This window comes from Rattus norvegicus, chromosome 6 (assembly GCF_021556685.1).
Source record: "Rattus norvegicus strain SHRSP/BbbUtx chromosome 6, alternate assembly SHRSP_T2T, whole genome shotgun sequence".
Lineage (NCBI taxonomy): Eukaryota > Metazoa > Chordata > Mammalia > Rodentia > Muridae > Rattus > Rattus norvegicus.
The window spans coordinates 34269156-34291924 of NC_141539.1; the positions used below are offsets into that span (position 1 = coordinate 34269156).

The 22769-nt window shown below is 37.9% G+C and overlaps 1 protein-coding gene across 16 annotated transcripts in view; it reads left to right on the forward strand.

Moving 5' to 3' along the window:
• Atad2b (ATPase family, AAA domain containing 2B) overlaps positions 1-22769 on the forward strand; it is a 143473-nt gene that overhangs the window by 102566 nt on the left and 18138 nt on the right. For 5 of the 16 annotated variants that reach the window (XR_015622087.1, NM_001427483.1, XM_087554253.1 and 2 more), the window contains 5 exons: positions 3403-3538; positions 6994-7190; positions 10502-10661; positions 16819-16941; positions 19573-19710. Coding sequence is in view for 10 of the 16 variants with exons in the window: in NM_001427483.1 (NP_001414412.1) it covers positions 3403-3538; positions 6994-7190; positions 10502-10661; positions 16819-16941; positions 19573-19710 (754 nt within the window). In the remaining 6 variants the exon portion in view is untranslated. Of the gene's footprint in view, positions 1-3402; positions 3539-6993; positions 7280-10501; positions 10662-16818; positions 16942-19572; positions 19711-22769 lie in introns of all 16 variants that reach the window. The other 11 variants (XR_015622088.1, XM_087554259.1, XM_087554256.1 and 8 more) reach the window with 5 other exon arrangements.

Here is a 22769-nt window from a genome sequence, read left to right on the forward strand (position 1 = left end):
AGGTGAATACTGGGGCATATCTACAATCCAGCCAGGGGGACTAAAGGTGTGCGCTAACGTCTGAGCCATACACTACAACTAAAAAGTTTTTTCAGTAAATAACACAATCTCAGGGTGTGATCCAATAATTCTGTAATAATTGCAATCATAAATGGAAAAGGTTTTCATCTATGTATATCCACCCACCCACCCATCCATCCATCCATCCATCCATCCATCCATCCATCCATTTATTTCTGTCTAGTCTCAAGCCCATGGCAGTCCTCTAACCTCCTAGATGTGAGCTATGATGCTTGGTTCTGCTCATTTTAAAAGAATTAGTCCCATGGGATTTGTGTTGTTAGTATAAATGACAATCATTTTTAGAACCCCTCTTATATTCTTATATCCTTTATATTCTTAATGTTTCTATCTTCTAGTCCAGTAGCCCAGAACCTTAGAACTTCCATTCATGTTAATTTTCATGTTATCTTATGTACTTAGTATGTATATATTTTATAATAGAAATAATATGTTACTAGAATGTTGTGTTAAATGAATATGCTTATTTTGAGGAAATATGCTCAGGTGTCTTACTTTTGAAATGTTCGATCAAAAATTCAGAAATCATGCTCTGTAATAATAGAGACTAATGAACTGTCGTACCTTACTTAGAGTCCCACTGCTATTCAATGTGGCAGAACAAAGATTATAATTCAGGTGTGTGTGTGTGGTTTTTTTTTTTTTTTTTTTGGTTCCAAGATCATGTACTAATAGTAATTCTTTTTTAAAGTTTTTAATTCTATTATTTATTTTACGTGTATGGATGTTTTGCCAGCTTGTATATCTGTGTACCTTGTGTGTACTTGGTGTCTACAGAGACAAGAAGAGCACCTCAGATCCCTTAGAACTTGCGTTAAATAAAGACTGTTGTGAGTTGCCATGTTGGTGCTAGGAATGGACCCTGGAAGAAGATCCAGGGCTCTTAGCCACTGAGCCATGTCTCCAGCCGTCCAAATAGTAATTTTTTAAGATGCCATAGATGCAGTTTCCTGATGTTGTGATGTTTAGGCTTGATGAGTGGTCAAGGAGATACCAAATTTCGTCTTCATCATCAGTTAAGATCATCACTCAATTTCTATAAACTTATTAGGTGCCAGTTTGATGCAATGTGATGTCTTAATAAGTCTGAATTTACCCAAGGCATGTGCTGTTTGTTTTCTTTACCCTTCTGTCAACAAAGAGTAGCAAACTACCTAGTATAGTAGTATATATAGTAATATATATATATATAGTAATTTATGGTAATACACCTATAAACACACAGACATTATGTACTCATAGTTTTCAAGCACAGTGAGTCTCGACTGAGTGAATGAACAGAATATGTGAAAAATAGATTATCACTGCTCTACAGAAATTAAGGTTTGGAGGGAAGAAAGACATTGAAAAAGTAAAACAACTATGGAAGTTTATGTATGAAGTTGAAGAGATGGCTATCCTCTGATGGATGGCAGAGGGTCTGGGTTCAGTTCCCAGCACCCATATTAGTAGCCTTATAACCAGTTATAAGGCTTATAACACCAACGGCTGTGGTCGTGACACACTTCTGTCACAAATCCATATTCTCTCTCTCTCTCTCTCTCTCTCTCTCTCTCTCTCTCTCTCTCACACACACACACACACACACACAACACTATTATCTTTTTTAAAAAGCTACAGTAGTAAAATAAAAAAGAAATATTAACTTTATTACTGAAAAGATTTCACTAAAAATGAAAAGCAAGCCACAGACTGGTAGATAAGCTTTGAAACAGGTTATTTTTCTGTTGAGTGACATTATAAATGTGTTTTTAGAAAACTCTTTTAACTTAATAATATAGTAAGGCAGTTGGCTCACAGTTGGCTCAGTGAGTAAAGGCACCTGCTGCCAAAATGACCGCCTGTGTTTGAGCCATCTCTGTGGTGGAAGAAAAGAACTGACTCTTGACTTCCACAGGCATTCTGTGGCACATGTGCAACTACACACGTGCACATACAAATTCCGTCAAATGGTGTTTATGTGTGTGTCCTTTGTTTTTTTCAGACAGGATTTCTCGGTGTAGGTTTGGCTGTCCTGGAACTCATTCTGTAGACCAGGCTGGCCTTGAATTTACACAGATCTACATGCCTCTGCCTCTCAAGTATTGGGTTTAAAAGTGTGTGCCACCACCACTTGGCCCCATCAAATGATTTTTTTTGTTAAAGGTTTTGGGGCTGTTAAGTCTGGGAAAGTCTGTTCTACATGCTAAGAAAAAAATGAAACTGAATGCTTGCCTAATACCTAAAGCAAAATTAACATAAACAAATCAAAGATATGTAAGAGCTACAACTTATAGTAAACTTTATGACACCATATTTGAACATGAGTTCTTGGACATGGCCCCAAAAAAAGTAAAAACAAAAGAAAAGTAGTAAAAATAAGTAACAAGGATCTTGCAAAAATTAAAAACTTTCATCTTTTTTTTTTTTTTTGGTTCTTTTTTTTTTTTTTTCGGAGCTGGGGACCGAACCCAGGGCCTTGTGCTTGCTAGGCAAGCGCTCTGCCACTGAGCTAAATCCCCAGCCCAAAAACTTTCATCTTATATCAGTGGTTATTATCTATAGAGTGAAAAGTAAACCATAATATGGGAAAAATAATTGAAACAATAAGAAAAGCTTTTTTATCAGAGAATTTGGAGTCTAGAAGGTAGAAGTTAGCTAGTCCTAAAACCAATCAACCAACCAACCAACCAGACTCCCCCACCCCCCCCAAAAAAAATCAAAGGCAGTATTAAGTGTCATGTGATAAATGTGGATGGTATATAATTGTTTAAGTAGCTTATCTTGGAAGGGGAGTTGTAAATTGAAAGCCTTGCGAGAGCAGGTGAGGAGATGGGAGGTAGGTAATCAGCAGACAGATGCTGAGAGATAAGAAGTACTGATGAACTTTCACTAATGTTGTATGATGAAATAGTCTGTGTGAAGTGTTTCAAACTCTAGTTTATTGACAGAATAACCAGGATTCCAGAGAGTATAATGAAATGAAAGAACAGAGATGAGAAACAGAAAGAAATATAAAGATTTTAAAGAGTGATCATTAATATGCATACAGCTCCTTATTGTAGATTCTAAATAACTACATCTTGGTACTGCCCAATAGCTGTACACTCAACCGTTCGATTTGTTTTTCCTGATGATTTTTACATATAGACTTCCACTGGTTAATGACTTGGACAACTGGACTCTTTTTGTTGTGGTTTGGTTTATGGAGTCAAACCTTTTGTCAGAATGAATGTGCTGTTTATTGAGAATAGGACAAGAAATGCAAGAAATTTTAATTTGATGTAATATGTATGCTTTTAATTTTATATTCTCTTTTTTTTTGTATGTGTGTATGTATAGGTTAAATGTATCTTTAGAATACAGTATGAAGAGGTATTATATGTTCAAAGGCCTATTGAAGAAGATCGAAGAAAATTTTTCCAAGAACTTATTCTCCATCAGGCATCAATGGCACCACCACGAAGGAAACATACTGGTAAGTCCAAGCTTTTTAAGAGAAAGGCAGTGGAGTTAAGAAATAGTCAAGTCTTCGGTCTTGGTGGCAAACACTTTTATCCACTGAGCTCTCTCACTGGCCTAGATGGACATGTTGAAAATGGCTATGTGTTCACCTAATCCAAGGTTGAGTACATTTTTGTTAAAGTTTGATTAAGCACAACTTCAGAAATTCTGGTAGATTGTGCATTCAACAGCTCAAAAAGTTGAGGGGAAAATGTTATCAGTTCTTCTATGTTTTACTCTTTGAAGTACCTGGTTCTTGAAATGGCAGCTTGTAAATAACAAGTTATTGATTGCCTTGTGGAGTAGGGCAAGTTTGATAATCTGAGAGGTGGTATGCTAACTACTTTGCTCTTGTTACAAAAAGCCTGACAAAAATAAGGAAGGAAGGGTTTGAGTAGATGCAGTCAATTACGGTAAGAAAAGCACCACAGTGGTGGGAGAGTACGACACTGGTCACGCTGTGTTACAGTCAGCAAGCTGAGTGGGGAATGCTAGTGCAAAGTGTGCCTCCTCCTGTGTGGGCCACAGACCACGGAGTGGTGTTCATTACATTGGAGGTGTCAACCCTCTTTATTGATACCTCTCTGCTCACCGACACAACCAGAGGTGGATTCTAGATCCATTCACATTACCAGTGGAATTTAACAACCAAAGTTGATTAGAATGTGGTCTTTCGGCTTTACTTGCTAATTTTAAAATATTTATTTAGTATATATTATGTGGTATTTGAAAGTCTACCAAAGCCTTGTTTTAAGCATTTTATTTTCCTTGGATTTGGAACCATAGCATTTAGCAGAGCTTGTGAACTTGTTGGGTTTCAGCTCTGAATTAGGGAAGGCCTGCAGTCTAAGACATTGAGGAAGGTGTCCTTTTCTACTTTTAAAGGTCATAAAAGACCAGGTCCTATTTCTCACTTTTCAACCTCTACAAGAAATACCATTTTTGTTAAAACAACTTTAAGCCTATATTGCCTTGTTCTATTTTTTATAAATGTCATTACAATTCTTAAAAAAACTTTATACATGCATAAGTACACTTTAATATGCACCCCTCACTCTTCTCCCAACTCCTCCCAAATCCACCCCTTGTCCTCTTAGTCCCTCCACTGTTCTTTATTTATTTATTTCAACTGTTATTTATCTCAACTGTTCTTGTCCTTTTCCCTTTCTTGTTTTTATGTTTTCATAAATACCTACTTGATTTGGTTTTTGTTGTTTATGTACTATATTGTTAGTATATCAAATGTTTTTTTACCTTGATAACAGTTTATTTTACTGTTTTATATACTCTTAAATATATTTTAGTCTCATCAGTCTGAATTGTTTTTTTTTAATTCATTTTGAAACTTGTTCTGCTTCAGCATCTCAGTGCTGGGACAGAGCCACCATGTCTGGCTTGAATTCTCTGTCTTTTAGAGTTTCTTTTTCTTTATGCTCTAATCGTTCTTCACTGTCTGTGTACGATGGACAACTTTATGGAGTTGGTTATTTCCTTTGATCTTTATGTGGGTTTAGAGATTGAACTCAAGTCTCTAAGGCAAGTACTTTACCCATTAAACTGTCTGACTGGCCCTCTTTATGGTTTTTTTTACACAATCTTACTATGTTACCCTGGCTGGTCTTGAACTCATGATTGTCTTATAATACCACCCTAAATGGGTGGTTCATTGACTTTCATTTTTCATGTTAAAGACCTGGTGAAAATACTTAGTATTTGATCCTGAGCTTTAGTACAATGCCAAGAAAAAATATTTTTCCCTCTATTAAAAGTTAAAAGCTTTATGAAGATTCCCCCTACCCACCCCCCCCCCTTTTTTTGGAGAAAGAATCTCAACTATGTAGCTGTGACTTTCCTAGAACTCATAGATATCCACCTGCCTCTGTTCCCAGAGTACTGGAGTTAAAGGTGTGTGCTGCCACATTGGGTTGGAAAGATAATTTTGTAATTCAGTTTATACACCTGACAAAGGAATATGATGAAGACAATATGGACATCTCTCAGTACTTGACAGAAGAAAATAAAAACATTTCAGTAATAAAATGGGCAAAGGAAACAGCACGTGGTAAATAAACATGAGAGAATTATATGTGGTGCTAGAAATGTCTTAGGACACCAGCATCTTCATTAGCACATGGCAATTTTACAAGGTTTCATCAGTGGGTAAAGTTTGTATAAAATCCCGCATGTTATTTCCTTTTGTAAAATTACATTTTTGTAATGAACTTGAAATAAAAAACACCACACAGGTAGCTTAACAGCCGCTCAAACAAGGCTTGCCTAGACCCAAAGTCTGTACATCATTCCCACAGACTGTGTAAAGTCAGAGCCATTCTCTATCAAGTATATTCTCATGTATTTATCTGCCAAAGAAAACAAACAAGGTCCATCACAGAGTTAAAAGCTAGGAAAATAAAAGCTTTCTATCCTCTTCCACAGTTCCTGCATTCTCTTGTTCCTCATCCCTTACCCCCTTTCTTGTTCTTCTTTCTCTCTCTTGCATCCACATACACATTTGTTTAACTCTGTAGGCTATCATTCCACGTATGAGGGAACGTTGAGAGCTGTTGCCATCGTCTTGCTGAGGTTTGGTGATCTTGCCTAATGTTGTACAGCCCATGTCCATCTGTTTTGCCAGAAAATTCTTTAAAAGGATCAGAGGACGTTGTCATTGGAAAATTAATGTCTTAAGGTGCTGAGTTTATTTTAGGTACATAATAATAATAATACCTTAGGTTTTACATATGGTAGTTCAGCCTGGTTCTCCATGTCTTCAAAGGCTGTAATTTTTCTTTTTTGAGCCTTTTGCTTTGTGAGGCTGGAGAGAGGCCCTAATAATGGTCAAGAGCATATGCTGTTTAAGCATGAAGGCTGAAATTCAGAGTCCTAGCACCAGGACATGCACAAGGCAAGAATGACTCGGTGCTACATGTAACCCGTTGTGGAGGAGGACACAAACAGAAGGATCTTTGGGACTTGCTGGCAGCCATTCTCACTGAAAAATGTAAGCTCCCGCTTCAGTGAGAGGCCCTACATCGCAGGAATAAAACAGAGAAAGATAGGGAGGACACTGGTGCCCTCCTTTGGCCTAGACACGTCTGCATTGTGCACACCCTCGTATAGACACAAGTGCGCGTGTGCATGCACACACTTTCTACTTTTGTCTTCCATCCCGGTAGGTGTTGCTCACTGTGCCTTGGGGTTCTCAGAATATGAGGGTAGCGTTCTAGAGGGCTAGGAGACCTATCGTGTCATTTAATGAGGTGAAGTTATTCTCTTACTTCCTTTTAATTTCCATTTGAAGTTTTACTTATTGGAGTTTCAGGTTTGCAGACTTGTAATTTTACTTTCTTTACAGATGTTTTGAGAGAATGCCAGATTCCAGTTGGGTCCCAGCTTACCATCTAATCTTAACGTTCCCCCTTTCTTTAGCTCTTCGTGCTATGGAAGTGCTTCCTCTCGCACTACCATGTCCTCCTCGTCAGTTATCAGAGTCAGAAAAAAGTCGGATGGAAGACCAGGAGGAAAACACATTACGAGAACTGCGGTTGTTCCTCAGGGATGTTACCAAGAGGCTGGCCACAGATAAACGCTTTAACATCTTCAGCAAACCGGTGGATATTGAAGAGGTCTTGTTTCAGTAGTGTGCAAACAGTGAAGTTGAACTGGCTAAAAGAAAAAAAAATTGACATCTTTTTTGGAAGGAAAAAAAACAAAGGCATGGATGAATATTACCCCTAGCCTTTAAAAATTTAATCCATGTGATAACTACCAGTGTCACCAGCAAACATCTGGTGACTTTTGAGTGAAATTAGTGACCAATTTGTATACGTCCTCTGAATTATTATTTTTCTCTGTGATCACCTACTCTTTAAGAGGAGGATTAAAATTAATTCTGTGAAATGTCCATATTAGACTATTTTTATTCCAGGATAAATCCTGCTTTAAACACTGTTGGTGTCAACCATTGGGCCAGTATTGGCATTTCCTTAATTGTCTGTGACTGCAGAAAGAGGCAGTCAAGTCTCCAACTGTCTTAAGCTTTCTACTTTAGAGAGGTCTCTCGCTGAAATGCCACTGGAAGTTAAACACATCCCATGTTCCTAAAACTGTTTTCCTCTCCAAAGATTTTCTCTGCTCCCAGTGGAAAATTCCTCACTTCATATGTGTATTGTTTTGTGTAATTGTGGGAACTTGGTTTGTGATGGTGAGAAAAAGAATTTTCCATTTGGAATATGCTAGAATGCTGTCAATTCAAAAAAAACTTTTATCCTGGGATAATATAGCATGGATGAGCACAATACAATCTTTTCTGGCCTTCTCCTTATAGTTCAGACTCCATGTTTGAGCAGTTTTGGTGTCTAGTTCTTTCTTTTTTTGTCATTAAGAATTTGAATTATAAAGTGATTCAAAGTTTCATGTTGTGTCCTAATTGTGAAATCTGTGTTTTTGGACCTGAGCAGATTCCTTTGGAACCATTATGTCATCTGTGACTGGAAAGAATGAGTTAGCGACCTCTGAAAATATACATCTTTCCCTTCTTTTGGAATAAAGGGACTGTCAGAATTTTCATTTGAATGTTTATCTACAATATGTAGATTTGATAACTTTCAAATCATATGCAAGAAGGTCATTTTTATTACTTTTCAGTGTTAGAGTGAGGAAGTTGGCTAGGGCCAAGTTTTGAAAGTTTTTTTTTTTTTTCCCCGCAAATTTAAAGCCCATAGTCTTTCAAAAAATAAAAACTTGAGACACAGTCTCATTATTTAGACCCGGATGACCTTGAATTTACAATCTTCTAGCTTCCAAATTTCGGAATTATAGGCATGACCACTGTGCTTGAAAGCCCACAGTCTTTTGTCCTTTCCATTGTTGCTACCTTCTGCAACACTGGAATAATAGGACCTGAAAGATATGCAACACACACACACACACACACACACACACACACACACACACACACACTTTCCTTTCCATTGTTGCTACCTTCTGCAACACTGGAATAATAGGACCTGAAAGATATGCACACACACACACACACACACACACACACACACACACACACACACACACACTTTCCTTTCCATTGTTGCTACCTTCTGCAACACTGGAATAATAGGACCTGAAAGATATGCAACACACACACACACACACACACCACATACATACACACACACACACACACGAGAGAGAGAGAGGGGGGGGGGGAGGGGGGAGCGAGCGAGAGAGCGCTAATTGTAAAGTTTTCTTTTTATGGTACTAAGAATTAAACCCAAAATTTTGTAAGAGCTCCACCAAGCAAGCTGTGCTCTAGCCCTAAAGATTGTTTTAAATAAATAAACAAACAGATCACTCCCTCTGGGTATATTTGGAACCAAGCACTTAAAGAAACCCACCATGCTGCGATGAATTAGTATTCCTCTTGCTCAAGAACTGTTCTCAAATCACAAAATTTTGGCAGATTTCAATTGTCATCTGCTTTTAAGAAAACATGTTTCATAAATGATAAGGGATAGAAATATTAAGAAAGGTTTAAGTAAAATTTTTGTTAATGTTAGTATCTTCTTTTCTGACTGAGGTTTATTCTGGGCTTGCTCTCAAAGCTGAAATAGGAGTATCAAGGGAAGGATAGAAATGTTCTGAAAAACAAGATAATTCCTAAGTAGCTTAAAACATAAAAATATAAGCTTTGGCAATGGTGGTGCACGCCTGTAGTCCCAGCACTCAGGGGGCAGAGGCAGGCGGATCTCTGAGTTCCAGGTCAGCCTTGTCTACAGAGCAAGTTCTAGTACAGCCAGGGCTACACAGAGAAACCTTGTCTCAAAAAACCAAAAATACCCATAAAAGTGTATATTCAAAAATGAATTAGAAGTGGCCTAAAACTGTTAAATTTAAATGTTTAGCTGAAAACAAAACATTAAAGAACATGCTGAATTTAAAATTAAGCATACACTAAAATTTCATACTTTTAATAGTGTAAAAGTTGAAGGTACTTTTCCTGTTTATTAATGTTTCTGTTTCCATTTTTATAGCAAGGGCAAGGTCTCAGCTCTAACAGTTCTATTGCTGCCTGCATAAGATTCTCCTAGAGCTGACAGACAGTCACATCTCATGGATGAACTTAAAAATGTAAAACATGTGCAAGTCACACGCATGGCTATGCATGTGTTCATGCATAAACTTAAGACCATGGCATCCGTGCTGTCAGAAGCTGTAAGAAAACAAACCCTCACTTTTCGGAAGCTGCCCAGGAGTTGGTCCTGAGTTAGAATTTCTGAAACTGCTTTCATAATCAATACTTGACTTGACTTGAAAACAGTAGACATAGGTTGCTAATTTTTCCTTACTGGCTACGTGACATAAAATATACTGTATAACTCCTGACTTAATGTCTTACTATTGAAAAATTTATGTGCAGAGACAAGTCCAGCAAACCCTTTACAAGTTAGAAAAAAAACCCCAATACTTCTTTTATTGACTCAAAATGTGTGTAATGACTCCAAAGGAGTAGAAAATACTTTCCATGAAATTGTTTGCCTTATAAAACAAAACAAAACAAAAAAAAACAAACAAAAAGACCCACAGACCAGAAATTATTAGTATGAAAACTCTCTGCTTTTTCTTTTTTCTTTTCCTTGAGGTAGAACATTTACTGATGCTTCTCATGTTCTTTACCCACACATTCTCTTCTCAGATAAATCCAAAGGGTTTAAAATCTGCTTCAGATTTCAAGATGGGCACCACGACCCTTTTCATGGAAAGTATCTCAGACAGTGACTTTAGTGGGATAAGCAGCATAAATAGCAGTGTAATTTGACTCTTCTATAATTGACTACCTAGACTTGAATTTTAAAGTATTCTGTTTTTAATTGTGGTTCTATGGCCTAAAGCATATGCAAATCCAGAAGTAATTTTCATTAAAGTGTCCTGTTTGTTGTAGGTTTCAGATTATCTTGAAGTAATCAAAGAACCAATGGATTTATCGACAGTAATAACTAAAATTGATAAGCATAATTATCTAACGGCTAAAGATTTCCTGCAAGATATTGACCTCATCTGTAGCAATGCTTTAGAATACAATCCAGACAAGGACCCTGGAGGTAAGGACACTTATGGCAACATTAAAGGATGCCTCTTTGAGGTTGATGAATGAGTGAATGCATTTAGGAACTCTGAGAAAGTAATGACTTATCTGTGTTTAACTCAGGAGGTTCTGCAGTTCTAGGCACTATGTTTTTTGTCCATGATTTAGTTTCCATTTTTCTTGTAATTTTTATACTGAGTTCTAATTTTGTTCAGATTGATGGAATGTTTAGCTTAAGTAGGAAAAAATGAACTTAAGTTAAAATTTGTTTGTTTAGCTAACATCAGTTGTCATCAGTAGTGCCACTAAACAGGATTTTTAATTTGTGGAACTGAGGATCAGTTAAATGTATCACCTGCCCCTCTCTTTTTATAAAACACAGGATCTCACTGTATAGTCCTGGCTTGCCTGGAGCTTGGTAATGTAAACTAGGTTGCTCCGAGAGTCACCGAGAGATCTACCTGCTTCTGCCTCTTGAGTCCTAGAATTAGAGGTGTGTGTCACCACGCCTAACATTATGTATCAGAATTTTCCTGTACAGTGTTATCTGTTCTGCAGGTTGAAGGTTTTCTTGCATAACTTTATTTTACTCCTAATTCCATCCTGTATTCTCTAGAGGTGTCTATCCTTTGACATAGCAACATGATGTCATCCTCAAATATGTTAAAACCACGTTCATAACTAACCCGGGAATCGTGTATCTAGTGGGTGCATGTTGAATATGTCTGTCTGTCTCGGTGTGCCATCTCTTAGCATTGCCCTCCAGGGAAAATTCCCTCGCTAAGAACGCATCTGTAGTTAAGGAAGATGAAATTACTGTAAACAGGGTGCTTTCTTTTTTTTTTTTTTTTTTTCCGGAGCTGGGGATTGAACCCAGGGCCTTGCACTTGCTAGGCAAGCGCTCTACCACTGAGCTAAATCCCCAATCCCCAACAGGGTGCTTTCTTAACAAGGCTGTGTGTCATGGGATCATTAAGTATTGGGTATTTATTGTATTATATAATCTTAGGGAAAGTGTGAGGAAGTGGGACTTAGTAGTTGCTAGGTAGCAGGACCATTTTGTAATTAGATATTCTAGGAACTTAGTAAGTGAGCTGGTTGAGATAGCTCAGCAGGTCAAGGTGTCTTCCACCAAGCCCTTCTGGAGACCTGAGTTTGATCCCACACGTTGGAAAGAGAGTGTCAATTCCTTTAAGTTGTCTTCTGATCTCAACACGCACACAATGTCTCTCCTACCAGACAGTGGTATTAGTGAGAATAGGATTATATGTGGCATTTTTATGGTTAGGACAGTGTTCATTTTTTGTTCTGTGCTTAGATAGAATGACAGAGTTGTGTTGTGTTTATTTGGCCCATCATGGTCACACAGTGGCTTCGTGTGATGCTGTTTTTAATATGAGTACACTAAGATTGACTGAGAATGCTAGGCTACCTCTCAGTTATCTATTTACTCATTGAGGATTTTGTTTCTTTACCAGGTGATATTCAAAGTATTATTCTTAAAGCATTTGTGTAGGTTTCTGATCTTTAAAAATTCTATATCTGTATTTGGGAAGAGTGTTTCTCAACTTAAGCTACTCCATGCAGCAGAATGACAGGGATTTCTCTGTTCTATATGAAGTTATATCCCATCTGAATTTAGACCATAGTAATCAGTAATATCCTATTTCATGTTCAGAAACGAATAAAGTATTTACATAGAAGGCTTAGTGCATACTAGTTTTTAACCTTTAGGTTAGGATATTTGCTTGTTATACTTTTTGTTATTTGCTTTACTTTGAAACTTTTTTTTTTTTTTTCTGGAGCTGGGGACCGAACTCAGGGCCTTGCGCTTGCTAGGCAAGCGCTCTACCACTGAGCTAAATCCCCAACCCCTACTTTGAAACTTTTAAGTGGTTTATTTTTACTTTATGTGCATGAGTGTTGGCCTGAATATATGTAGTGGCTAAAGTTGACATTTTCTTTCATCCCTTTGCTATAAAATGATGCAATTCATATCTTTTCTTCTACCATAAATATGAATATTTTTATAATATGCTACAGATACATAATTCCATCAACTTAATACGACTCTCAAAATGAAATAATAGTACCAACAATAATAAAGACATGGAGATATAGCACAGTGGTTAATATGTAAGGCCCTAACTTTCATCTCTTAGTACTTCCCAAATAAAAATTATAATATAATTGTATCTGTATCTTCATATTTTTGTTAGAATAAATTGCTTAGAGTGAAAATTCTGGATCAAAGAATGTCCATCTTTTAAGGTTTTTAAATCAATACTATTAAATTCTTTTAAAATGGTGAAAAATACATAAAAAGCGTGAGGGCCTCTGTTAACTAGTGCAGTGATGTTATATGTCCATGAGGGTTTGTTTCTTCTGCTTCTAGTGTGTATGTCATCTGCATCAGGATAGGTGGTGAGAAACAGGCTAAATTCCAAGCTCATTTCTCTCACTTCCTTTGTTCTTCAGATGGGATCAGAGTGTGATGTTGACCTTGTGCCCTCAGCTTCTGGTGTGCTATGGGGTGGATGTGAGCTCCGTGTTCTGACCTATGTTTTTGTCTATGCTGCTGTTCTCTGGCTCTTCTCTGATCAGTCAGGTTTTCTAAATTTTAGTTTAGTTGTTCTATCTTTATAGTAGGGATCAAAATAGAACTCTTTATTTGGGGTTTTTGTGAAGATAGAACAAAAAAGTGTGTTATCTAATGTCATGGTGTTTCCATTTTCAATGGTTCAAATGAAACGTACTAAGCTCCTGGCATAATTCCTTGAGTTTTAGAAGTATTTCCTAAAGGTTGGCTGTTGATATGTATTCGCTCTAAAATGACCCCCACTTTGTGCTTATTACAGTTCCTGGACCACACTTTAAATTTAAACCTATTTGAAAATAATCTAGGGATTATGAAAATTAGTCTAAATAAATGTTTGTTGGAGAAAGCTAGTTGAGGAGGAAATAAATCCAATTTCCCTCTAGTAGATAAATTATTATAACCCCATTGATATAAATTTATATATTTATATAAGTTTAAATGAAGAAGCAATGCTTTTTGATTCATATAGCCTTTTACTATAGAGTGTGATGGTTTGCTAGAGGCCATAGCTCATGTTTTACAGGTGAAGCTTACATGACGTAATTGAGACTTTCCTCCTCTGCTTTTTAAAGATTGGTGCAAAGACTTGTTATAGTTCAGGAACATCGGGAACACTCCACCCAAGAGAGCATTTCTTTTCCTTAGAAGCAGAGCCACTTGTGATGCATGTACCTGTAAAACAACCCCATGTTATGTAGCATGTAGAAATTGAATAAATGTTGTATTTAAAAAACTCCCACGATTATTTAAATGTTTACAGTGTTCTGCTTGGCAGAATACCTGGCCTTTGGAGGCATGGGGGAACTACTTGTACAGAGAAGTTAACAAGATTTTTGGAAGTAAACATGAATGACTACATGTGTACCAGATTATCTTGCACAAGGATACTGTGGTAGAAATTAGATGTGAAGTGATGAGAAATTTAACTTAAGCTTCAAAATGTGACCAGGACTAGGCATTTGACTCTAATTATTATCTTAGGGATAGGTATACAATCAATTAAGTTGGACTATTCTGCATTATTAGTCTTGTAACATCCTTCCCTTACCTCTAGGACAAATAATTCTTAGATCTATCATCATTTGACCAATTTTGCTGAAATTTCATCCTTAATCTTAGAGTCTTTGCAGAATCCTAGCATTTTTGTACCAATTACCTGGGATCAGAGTCCCCAGAGTCACTCATTTTTTGGAGCTGTCTGTAGTCTCCTGAGTACATCTCCAGTTTTATCTGTCATAGCATACCTTGTGAATTTCCGACTTAACCAAGCTCACTTACATTTATGTTAGTGCTGCATTAGGACTGTCATGCCCTCCCTACTGAGCAGGGTACTTGGTATATAAGAATGTCTGTGACAGCTCCACTCCTTGAGGTAGAGATGTGTAGTTGTATTAGGATTATGATAGAATGATAGTATAACTCATATATGTCATTGTACTTCTAGCTAGGATCAGCATACAAAATATGACAGACCAGGAGACCTAAAACATTTCTATGAGCAGAAGTGCTCCTTGCAGTGTTGGGTTGTGTTGGTTCAAGTGAATCAGCAAGTCTGCCTTCCCCTGAGACTGCTCTTCATGTTTCACTGCAGGGCTTTCTCCTGTAGCCCTTCCTGTCTTCCTGCACTCCTAGTGTATCCAGATTTCCTCTTAAAAGGGCACCAGGCACTTTGAATTAGAGCCCATCCTCTTTTTTTTTAACCTTAGTTACCTCTTTGTCATGTCTTATTTCCACACACAGTCACATTTTGAAGTAGTAAGGGTTCGAACTTCAACATACACTTACATATCATATAATCCCAACTGTCTGGAGCTCTATCACTTTTATCTATTTTTAGACTATTTATTCTCTGACAAACACAGGTGTCCAATGTATGTTGCACACATATCTGTGATCATATCCTCCCCATCTCTGGTGCCCTCTTCTTATATCCTTGGGCACCAGACACAAATACGAGGCACAAGCATACACACAGCCATAAACACTCATACATGTCAAATAAGTAAGTCTAAGAAAAGCTCCAGCTAATCAAATTATAGCACCAAATAGGAAATTCAACAAGAGATTATAATATGTCCATTGTAAAGTATAAACATGGCTGACAAAATTCTTGAGATAAATAAATGAAGGTATATATTGTATTTATGTATTGGCACACTCTGCATTGTGAAGATGTTTCTATCTAAATTTTTAAACTGAACTCTGTTCCTCTGGAATAGCAGCAAGCACTCTTAACTTCTGAGTCTTCTATCCGCTGAGATCCACTCAGTACTACTTTCCTATGTAGACTGAATTTTATCAGAACCACGTCTGATCCCCCTCCCCCATATACTACTGTACAGCCATTACTTCAGTTTCCCAGTATTGTGTCTATAGAATGAACATTTAGAGAGCATGTATCAGAATGAAATGTACCAGTGGTTGTACATGTGCTGTTTGTTTTTATAAGGTTCCCACAGCAATCTTTTATGGCCTCCTAATCATAAATCTTATAAATAAAAGATCTTTTATACTTCATGCTTTTACTAGAGAGAGAAGTAAACATTTTTTTATTGGATTCTTTGTCCTTGTTTGGTTTTGGTTTTGGAGCTAGGGCCTCATGTTGCCTAGGCTGGGTTGAGGCTTGCTTCCCAGCAGAGAATGACTGACTTTGAACTGATGCCCTGCTTTTACCCTCTTACAGATGTGATTTGTGGTCTTCAAACTGTCCTCTTTGCCTTGTGCTTGTTTGCCTTTTAACATCTGGAGTTGATTGTGTATCTCCAGAGGGCACTACTGACGTTGCAGTCTTTCCTGTGACCTGTGAAGCAGACACTCTTTATTATATCAGAGGGCAGGCTGTGAAGTAGCTAGGGCTCCTTGGGACTGGGATCCAAGTGCTGGGATTATAAGCTCATTCTGTTACGTTTGGCCTTGCTTACAGTTTGTGTAGACCATCTTGCATGCTTTAGACTAGGTAGATGGTCTATGCTTTTCTGGTTTTGTCACGTTTAAAGAGCTCTCTCTTATACTTAGAATATTTTGTGTTCTTTAGCACAACTTTGACCAGTTACTCTTTTTTAAAACATCTTTTCCTTTTAGTTATATTGGTCTCTGTGTGCATGCACATGGTACACATGCTGTGGGAAGTGTGTGGAGGTCAGAGAGCCACTTTGTGGAGCTAATTCTCTTTACATGGTGCCAGGGACAGAAGTCAGGCTGCCACGCTTGCACAGCAAGTGTTTTGTCCAGTTAGCCGCTCACTTGCCCAAGTGCCTGGCATTTGTCTGTAGCAGCTCTGGGGCACTTAGTGAATATCCAGGTCCTTAAAACTTTTTATTGAAAATTATACATTATTTTATTTTTAGAATTGAAAAATAAAGCCTTATTTTGGGGTATTAAAAGTTATTGATAGAGTACCTCATATTTTTACCCACCTCTTAAGTGAACCTTTTCTTACTAAAAATGTTTTTATAATTTAAGTGTCTTTATCTTTTTACTTGTCTTTTAAGGCACCCTGCATTAATTTTATTCCATTTGTATCTAAAATAAATGTATTGTATCTAAAATAAATGTATGCCAACGTTTTTAACAGATAAAATTATCAGGCACAGAGCTTGTACCCTGAAGGACACTGCACACGCCATCATTGCAGCTGAACTGGATCCAGAGTTTAATAAGCTCTGTGAAGAAATTAAGGAAGCAAGAATAAAGAGAGGTAAGTTAGAGATGCAGATGGGCTACCGAAACCTTCTGTGCTTTTTTTTTTTTTAAAGGTTTATTCATTTATTATGTATAAGTACACTGTAGCTGTCTTCATACACACCAGAAGAGGGCATCAGATCCCATTACAGATGGTTGTAAGCCACCATGTGGTTGCTGGGATTTGAACTCAGGACCTCTGGAAGAGCAGTCAGTGCTCTTAACCGCGGAGCCATCTCTCCAGCCCCCTTCTGTGCTTTTTATCCATCTCCTATGACACAGGAAGCACACCAGGAGATACTCTCTGTCTCCATTAATAACCTTGTATTTACTAATTTCTGATACCAACATAGGTCATGTGAATTTTCAAGGACATCTCAGAACTCCACCTGTGGCAGTGTGAGTGCAGTGGTCCCCCTGTGGCAGTGTGAGTGCAGTGGTCCCCCTGTGACAGTGTGAGAGTAGTGGTCCCCCTGTGGCAGTGTGAGTGCAGTGGTGCACCTGTGACAGTGTGAGTGCAGTGGTCCCTCTGTGGCAGTGTGAGTGCAGTGGTGCGTGTCCCTTAGAGAACTGTTCTGCAGATACAACTGTTCATCAGTGACTTCTGTTCTTAAATGATTTGCATATTATGTCTGCATTTATAGCTGAAGAGACCTTAGTTTTCATCATTTCACATCTAATATCAATACTTAAACCTTTTTTTAACAAATATTTTCCCCAGTCTGTTAACATTTATGTGTAATTTTTTAATTAGAAACACAAAATTGAACATATGGTTTGTTTAGTAGATGTACAGCTGTGTCCTTGTGGAACTTTAGTAGGAGAGGAGAAATGCCAGTGGCATTTTAGCACTGAGAGATTTTAGCAGTGGAATGAATTGGTTAGATCACTTTAGCAGCAAGAAATAACATGTTCTCAGTGTTTTAGGAAAATGAGAGATTGAGTTAAAAGCTGTGAGAACCAGTTTGGAAAACAATGTTTCAGTTCCCACAGAGGCTCACATAGATTGACTGCATTATCCAGTAGTTCTCTTCCTTGGAATCCATCCAAGAGAAATGTACCCACATGAAACATGTACATTAATGTGCCTTAGGGGTGTGTTACGTAATAAATAATAACACAAGGATCCATTTCCTGGTTAGTGAGTAACAGAGCATACTGTGTCCATAGTGTTCTGTGGACTTCAAAAACACTGCTCTGTGAGATAAGGCAGTAAGGAAAGACTTGGTGCTAACTGTGGTACTCTCACGTAAAGTGGAAGGGTGTTGAGAGAAACAGACAGCAGGGGTTGTGTGCAGGCACCTTGAATTAGATTTCTGTGTGTGGCTATAGAAATGTATATTTACTAACAACATTTAATTTTATGCTTAAAATAGATGACTTTTATGTTATATAAACTGTATCTCAGACTACTGGGGGGAAAGGTTGTGAAGTAATAATACATTTTAATTAATGAAGCATGGAGCTAAACAAGATTAGCAGACGAGCGATCCCTATGTAGAGAACACATACATAGGTCAGTCTGTTTGACTGTTTCCTTCCTTCCTTCCTTTTCCTTCCCTCCCTTCCTTTCCCTTCCTTCCTTCCCTTCCTTTCTTTCTTACTTTCCTTCTTTCTTAGACTTGGTCTCATATAGCCTAGGCTGCCCTCAAATTCATTATATAGGCAAGAATAATCTTATTTCTCTCTCTCAGCCTCCTAAAAGCTGGGAATACAAACCTGTGATAGGACTTTGTACACACTAGGCAAACATTCTGCCAACATCTCTAAACTTGAGGGGGCACTTTGAAAGGAAAGAATAGTTCTGGCTGAGTGAATGAGTAGTTACCAATTCTGCCAGTCAAAATAGGGAAGATAGAAGATAAACTGGTTTTCTGTGTGTATAAGGATGAACCAGTTATCTTCAGTTTGACCTGTTTTTAGGATACCTTGTTGCAGATCTCAGGTAGGCAGGTAGAAATATGGTTAGTAGACTAGAGAGATCTTTGGACTAAAGAGATATGAGAATTATTATATAACATTTAAAACCCATTTACATAATAAGAGATACGTCTTGTAGATTAGGATAAGAAGATAAATTAGAGGAAGCTGTTCACACAGAAGAAAGGGTTCTAGTGAAGAAAGCTGAGATGGGACAGTTACTCTTAGGCATAAGGAGCCAAGAAATGAAATGTAGGACATTGTGGTGTGATAGGCAGTGAGCTAGATTGAACCTGTTCATGGGAGTATAGTTTAGTGACCCCTGTACACTTACTGTAATATATATGTGTATATATGCATATTTTACTATATATACACATGTACATACATATACACAAAGATAGCAGATTCATGACTTTTTAGGTAGTACACAATCTTACTATCCCATAGTCATATTGTGAAATATATCTCTTGGGATTAAAATGAGTGAAAATAGGGCCCCTTTGAGCATCTAAGGATAAGTGTGTCCTGCTAGGTATTTTTATTTTTATCATTTTTTATCAAGCTAATTTCTCATCTTAAAAGACACTAATTTTACCAGAATTACAAACTGTCCAGGTATAATTACTGACTTTAAAACTCAGTTTTCCATTTTAGATTTGTCTAACATCATTGGCTGATGCAGCTGGGAACATTTAACTAGGTAGTGCTTTTCTGGTGCTTGCAGGCTTATCAGTGACAGCAGAACAAGTAACTCCTCATGGCGCTGGTGCCCGCAAGTCGGAGACGAGAGTGGAAGAGGCATTTCGGCACAAACAGAGAAACCCAATGGATGCTTGGCACAACTCTGCAAATAAGTGTGCGTGTGAGTATTTGTCGTGTTGTACCGTAGCAGCTACAGCCGAGACTTGCTATGGCCCACAGACAGTGCTGGCCTTCATCCACAGCTCTTTAGCCTGTCTTTCCAGAGAAGAGTTTATAAAGTAAGATTTAGCATGAGAATTCTGTCTTTAGCCTTAGTTGCTATTTTCTGTATTTAATACTTTTTTTTTTAAATAATAAAACACTTGAAGCATTTTTGGTGTTTGAACACTGGGTTTTGGATTGTTCCCCACTCCTTGTGTAGGATGTGCGAGTACCATGTGGAAGTGGACGGTTTGGCAGTAGAGAGCCTGGTCCTTTTAAGGGGAAATTAATGCTAAGTTTGAGAAATTCATGTTGCGGGGTTGGGGATTTGGCTCAGTGGTAGAGCACTTGCCTAGCAAGCGCAAGGCCCTGGGTTCGGTCCCCAGCTCCAAAAAAAAAAAAAAAAAAAAAAAAGAAAAAAGAAAAAAGAGAAATTTATGTTGCTTAATTTGTCTTAACCTGTGTGATGTATTTAAAAGGAAAATTTAGTTTCTAGATCTTCATAAAAACTTAGTCATGTTGGTCTATTTCTGAAAGACAAATGTTAATAAACCTACATCTTCCTGATATACTCTTCACTAAAACCTACCTGCTTGGAAAGATAAACGCTGTTTTCCTGCTCTCAATGGCTTGGCTTTGCCAGTGAAGCTGGCCATAGTGTGCTTTTCACCAAATGATAGCGAATTCGAAGTAACGGGCCATCACGTTTTTAAACAGTGTAGTATTTCTATTAATTCCTTGAATTTTGTACAATATAATTTGATTATATTTACCCCATTCCTCTCTTAATTCCATCCAGATCCATTCCTTATTCCTAGCCCTTCCCAACTTCATACTCGTTTTAAAAACAGTAACTCACAAAGTCCATTTGTTCTGGGTGTGGGACTATCCACTGGAGCATGGAGGATCCTACCAGGGATAAAAAACAAACAAACAACTGTTCCTCTTCCAAGGTCATCAGCTGTTAGTAGCTCCTCAGTTAGGAATGGGGATTCTGGAGCCCCCATCCTGCCTCGCCTGCCTCTGTGTTGCAGTGCTCCATGTCTTGATCTTGTACAGACAACACAGCCACCTTGAGTTCATGAGTACAGAGGCCATGGAATGTTCAGAAAACCATTTTGCCCTGATCCTCCCTGCCCTCTGGCTTTTGCAACCTTTCCACCTTCTCTTCTGCAAGGATTCCTGAGCTGGGCCCGTGGAGGAGAGCAGGGAAACGGGATCTGATTCTGATGTCCCGTTTGTGGCTGAGCATTCCACTGATACTCAGTTTTTGTACTTGGCTCAGCTATAAATTTCTGTGTTAGCTATCAGGTGCACAGAGAAACTTCTCTGATGAGGTCTGGGAGCTGCACACACCCACCTTAAAAAATATTGACCTCTTTGGAAAAGTAGCATTCGTACAGAGCAAGTTTGAAAGAGGATGCAATGATGCATTTAGTCACTATGAAACCAGTAAAGGCTATTGGCCTAGCTGTAATCTCAGATTATGTCCCATTATATAACTTTGTGCTCTATTTAAACTTTGAAGTCCTTTATAGTCTCTGAATTTGATACTAATTTCTACTAATGAGAATACATTGAATATTCCCCTTAAGTTTTAGGCTAGGGCAGGCAAGAAATCTCAGCAAACAAAAGTAAGCCTGACCACCTGAATTTGATTCTCAGAATCCAAAGGAAGGAGGGAGAGAATGGCTACTGAAAGTTGTCACCTCAGCACACATGCATATACATGTGCACATGCATGGGCCAGGGGTCGAGATGCAAATACATTCTTTAAAACATTAAAAAGTTTTTTAAAAGAGGTTTAAGTTCTTTAAATATTAAAAAGTTTTAAAATCTGCAGTGGGATTTTTTTCCTCTTGCCAGTAGATGGCACATGTGTCACAGCATTTGTCTGTGTTAGTTTAACACACACACTCAAGTCTCAACTAAATGTCCCAATGGGACAGCGCTTTTCTAAGGTCCTGGCTTTGGAAAAAGTCTCAGTGACATAATAAAGATTGACTTCAGAAGTTGCATCTTAGATTGTGTCTCTTTATATAACGTTGGACTCTCCTTTAAACTTTGAAGTCCTTTATAGTCTCTGAATTTGATACTAATGTCTACTAATGAGAATACATTGAATATTCACCTTAACAAGTTTTAGACTGCAGCAGGCAAGATGGCTTAGCAGACAAAATGGTTGTCTGAATAGAGTGTCCTAAGTAAATAAGGAAGTGGCTTGTTAAGGATTTGGTCCACATATACATGTACAACTACCATGTGCTTCATACTGTGCCAATGCAGCCACCCACTCTAAAAGTGCCATGTTCGTGGTGCTTATGTGGAATGTCATCTAGTTTCCAAAGGATTCTCTTTTCTCAATGATATTTTTATTCTTTGAAAATTTCATACAGTGAACTTTAGAAATATTAATCCCTCTTCCCCAACTCCTCCTGTAGCCACCCTCTCTATCTTTCCTCCCTTCCCACCCAACTCTGAGTCTAAGTCCCCAACCTGCTTCTCACCGTAGACTTCAGTGTGTGCTGCTCAGCTAGGCTTGCAGTGGTGTGGGAACCGCTATACACTGTTTATAGAATATCAGCTTTTATTAAAGAGCTACAGTTCCCAGTGGAGTCAAACTGCTTCATCAGCTACCTCTCACATACATAAAGGAGATCAAAAATCCCTGGCTCTGACTTACCACCCGGAAGACCAACTGTCTACTCATGATAATTACTGTCACCTAAGAGTATACAGCTCTTATAGGTCTCCTTTCAAACATCTGACCAAATGGTTATTTTTGATACTTTGTTGATATTGTTGCCTTAATAGCACAAGGCTTGATTAGTCTACATATTCTGAGATACCTTTGAAATAAGTTGACTCTATTGCATAAACCATTTGTATTTGAGAAAACAGTTGTTTGCTAACCAAATTGTTCACAAAACCTTTTGTAGTACTTCTGTTCATGATCATTCATCCTGTAGGCAATACCTTTTTCTGGAAGGAGAGGCAACAGTGTTTGTCTGTGGGGAT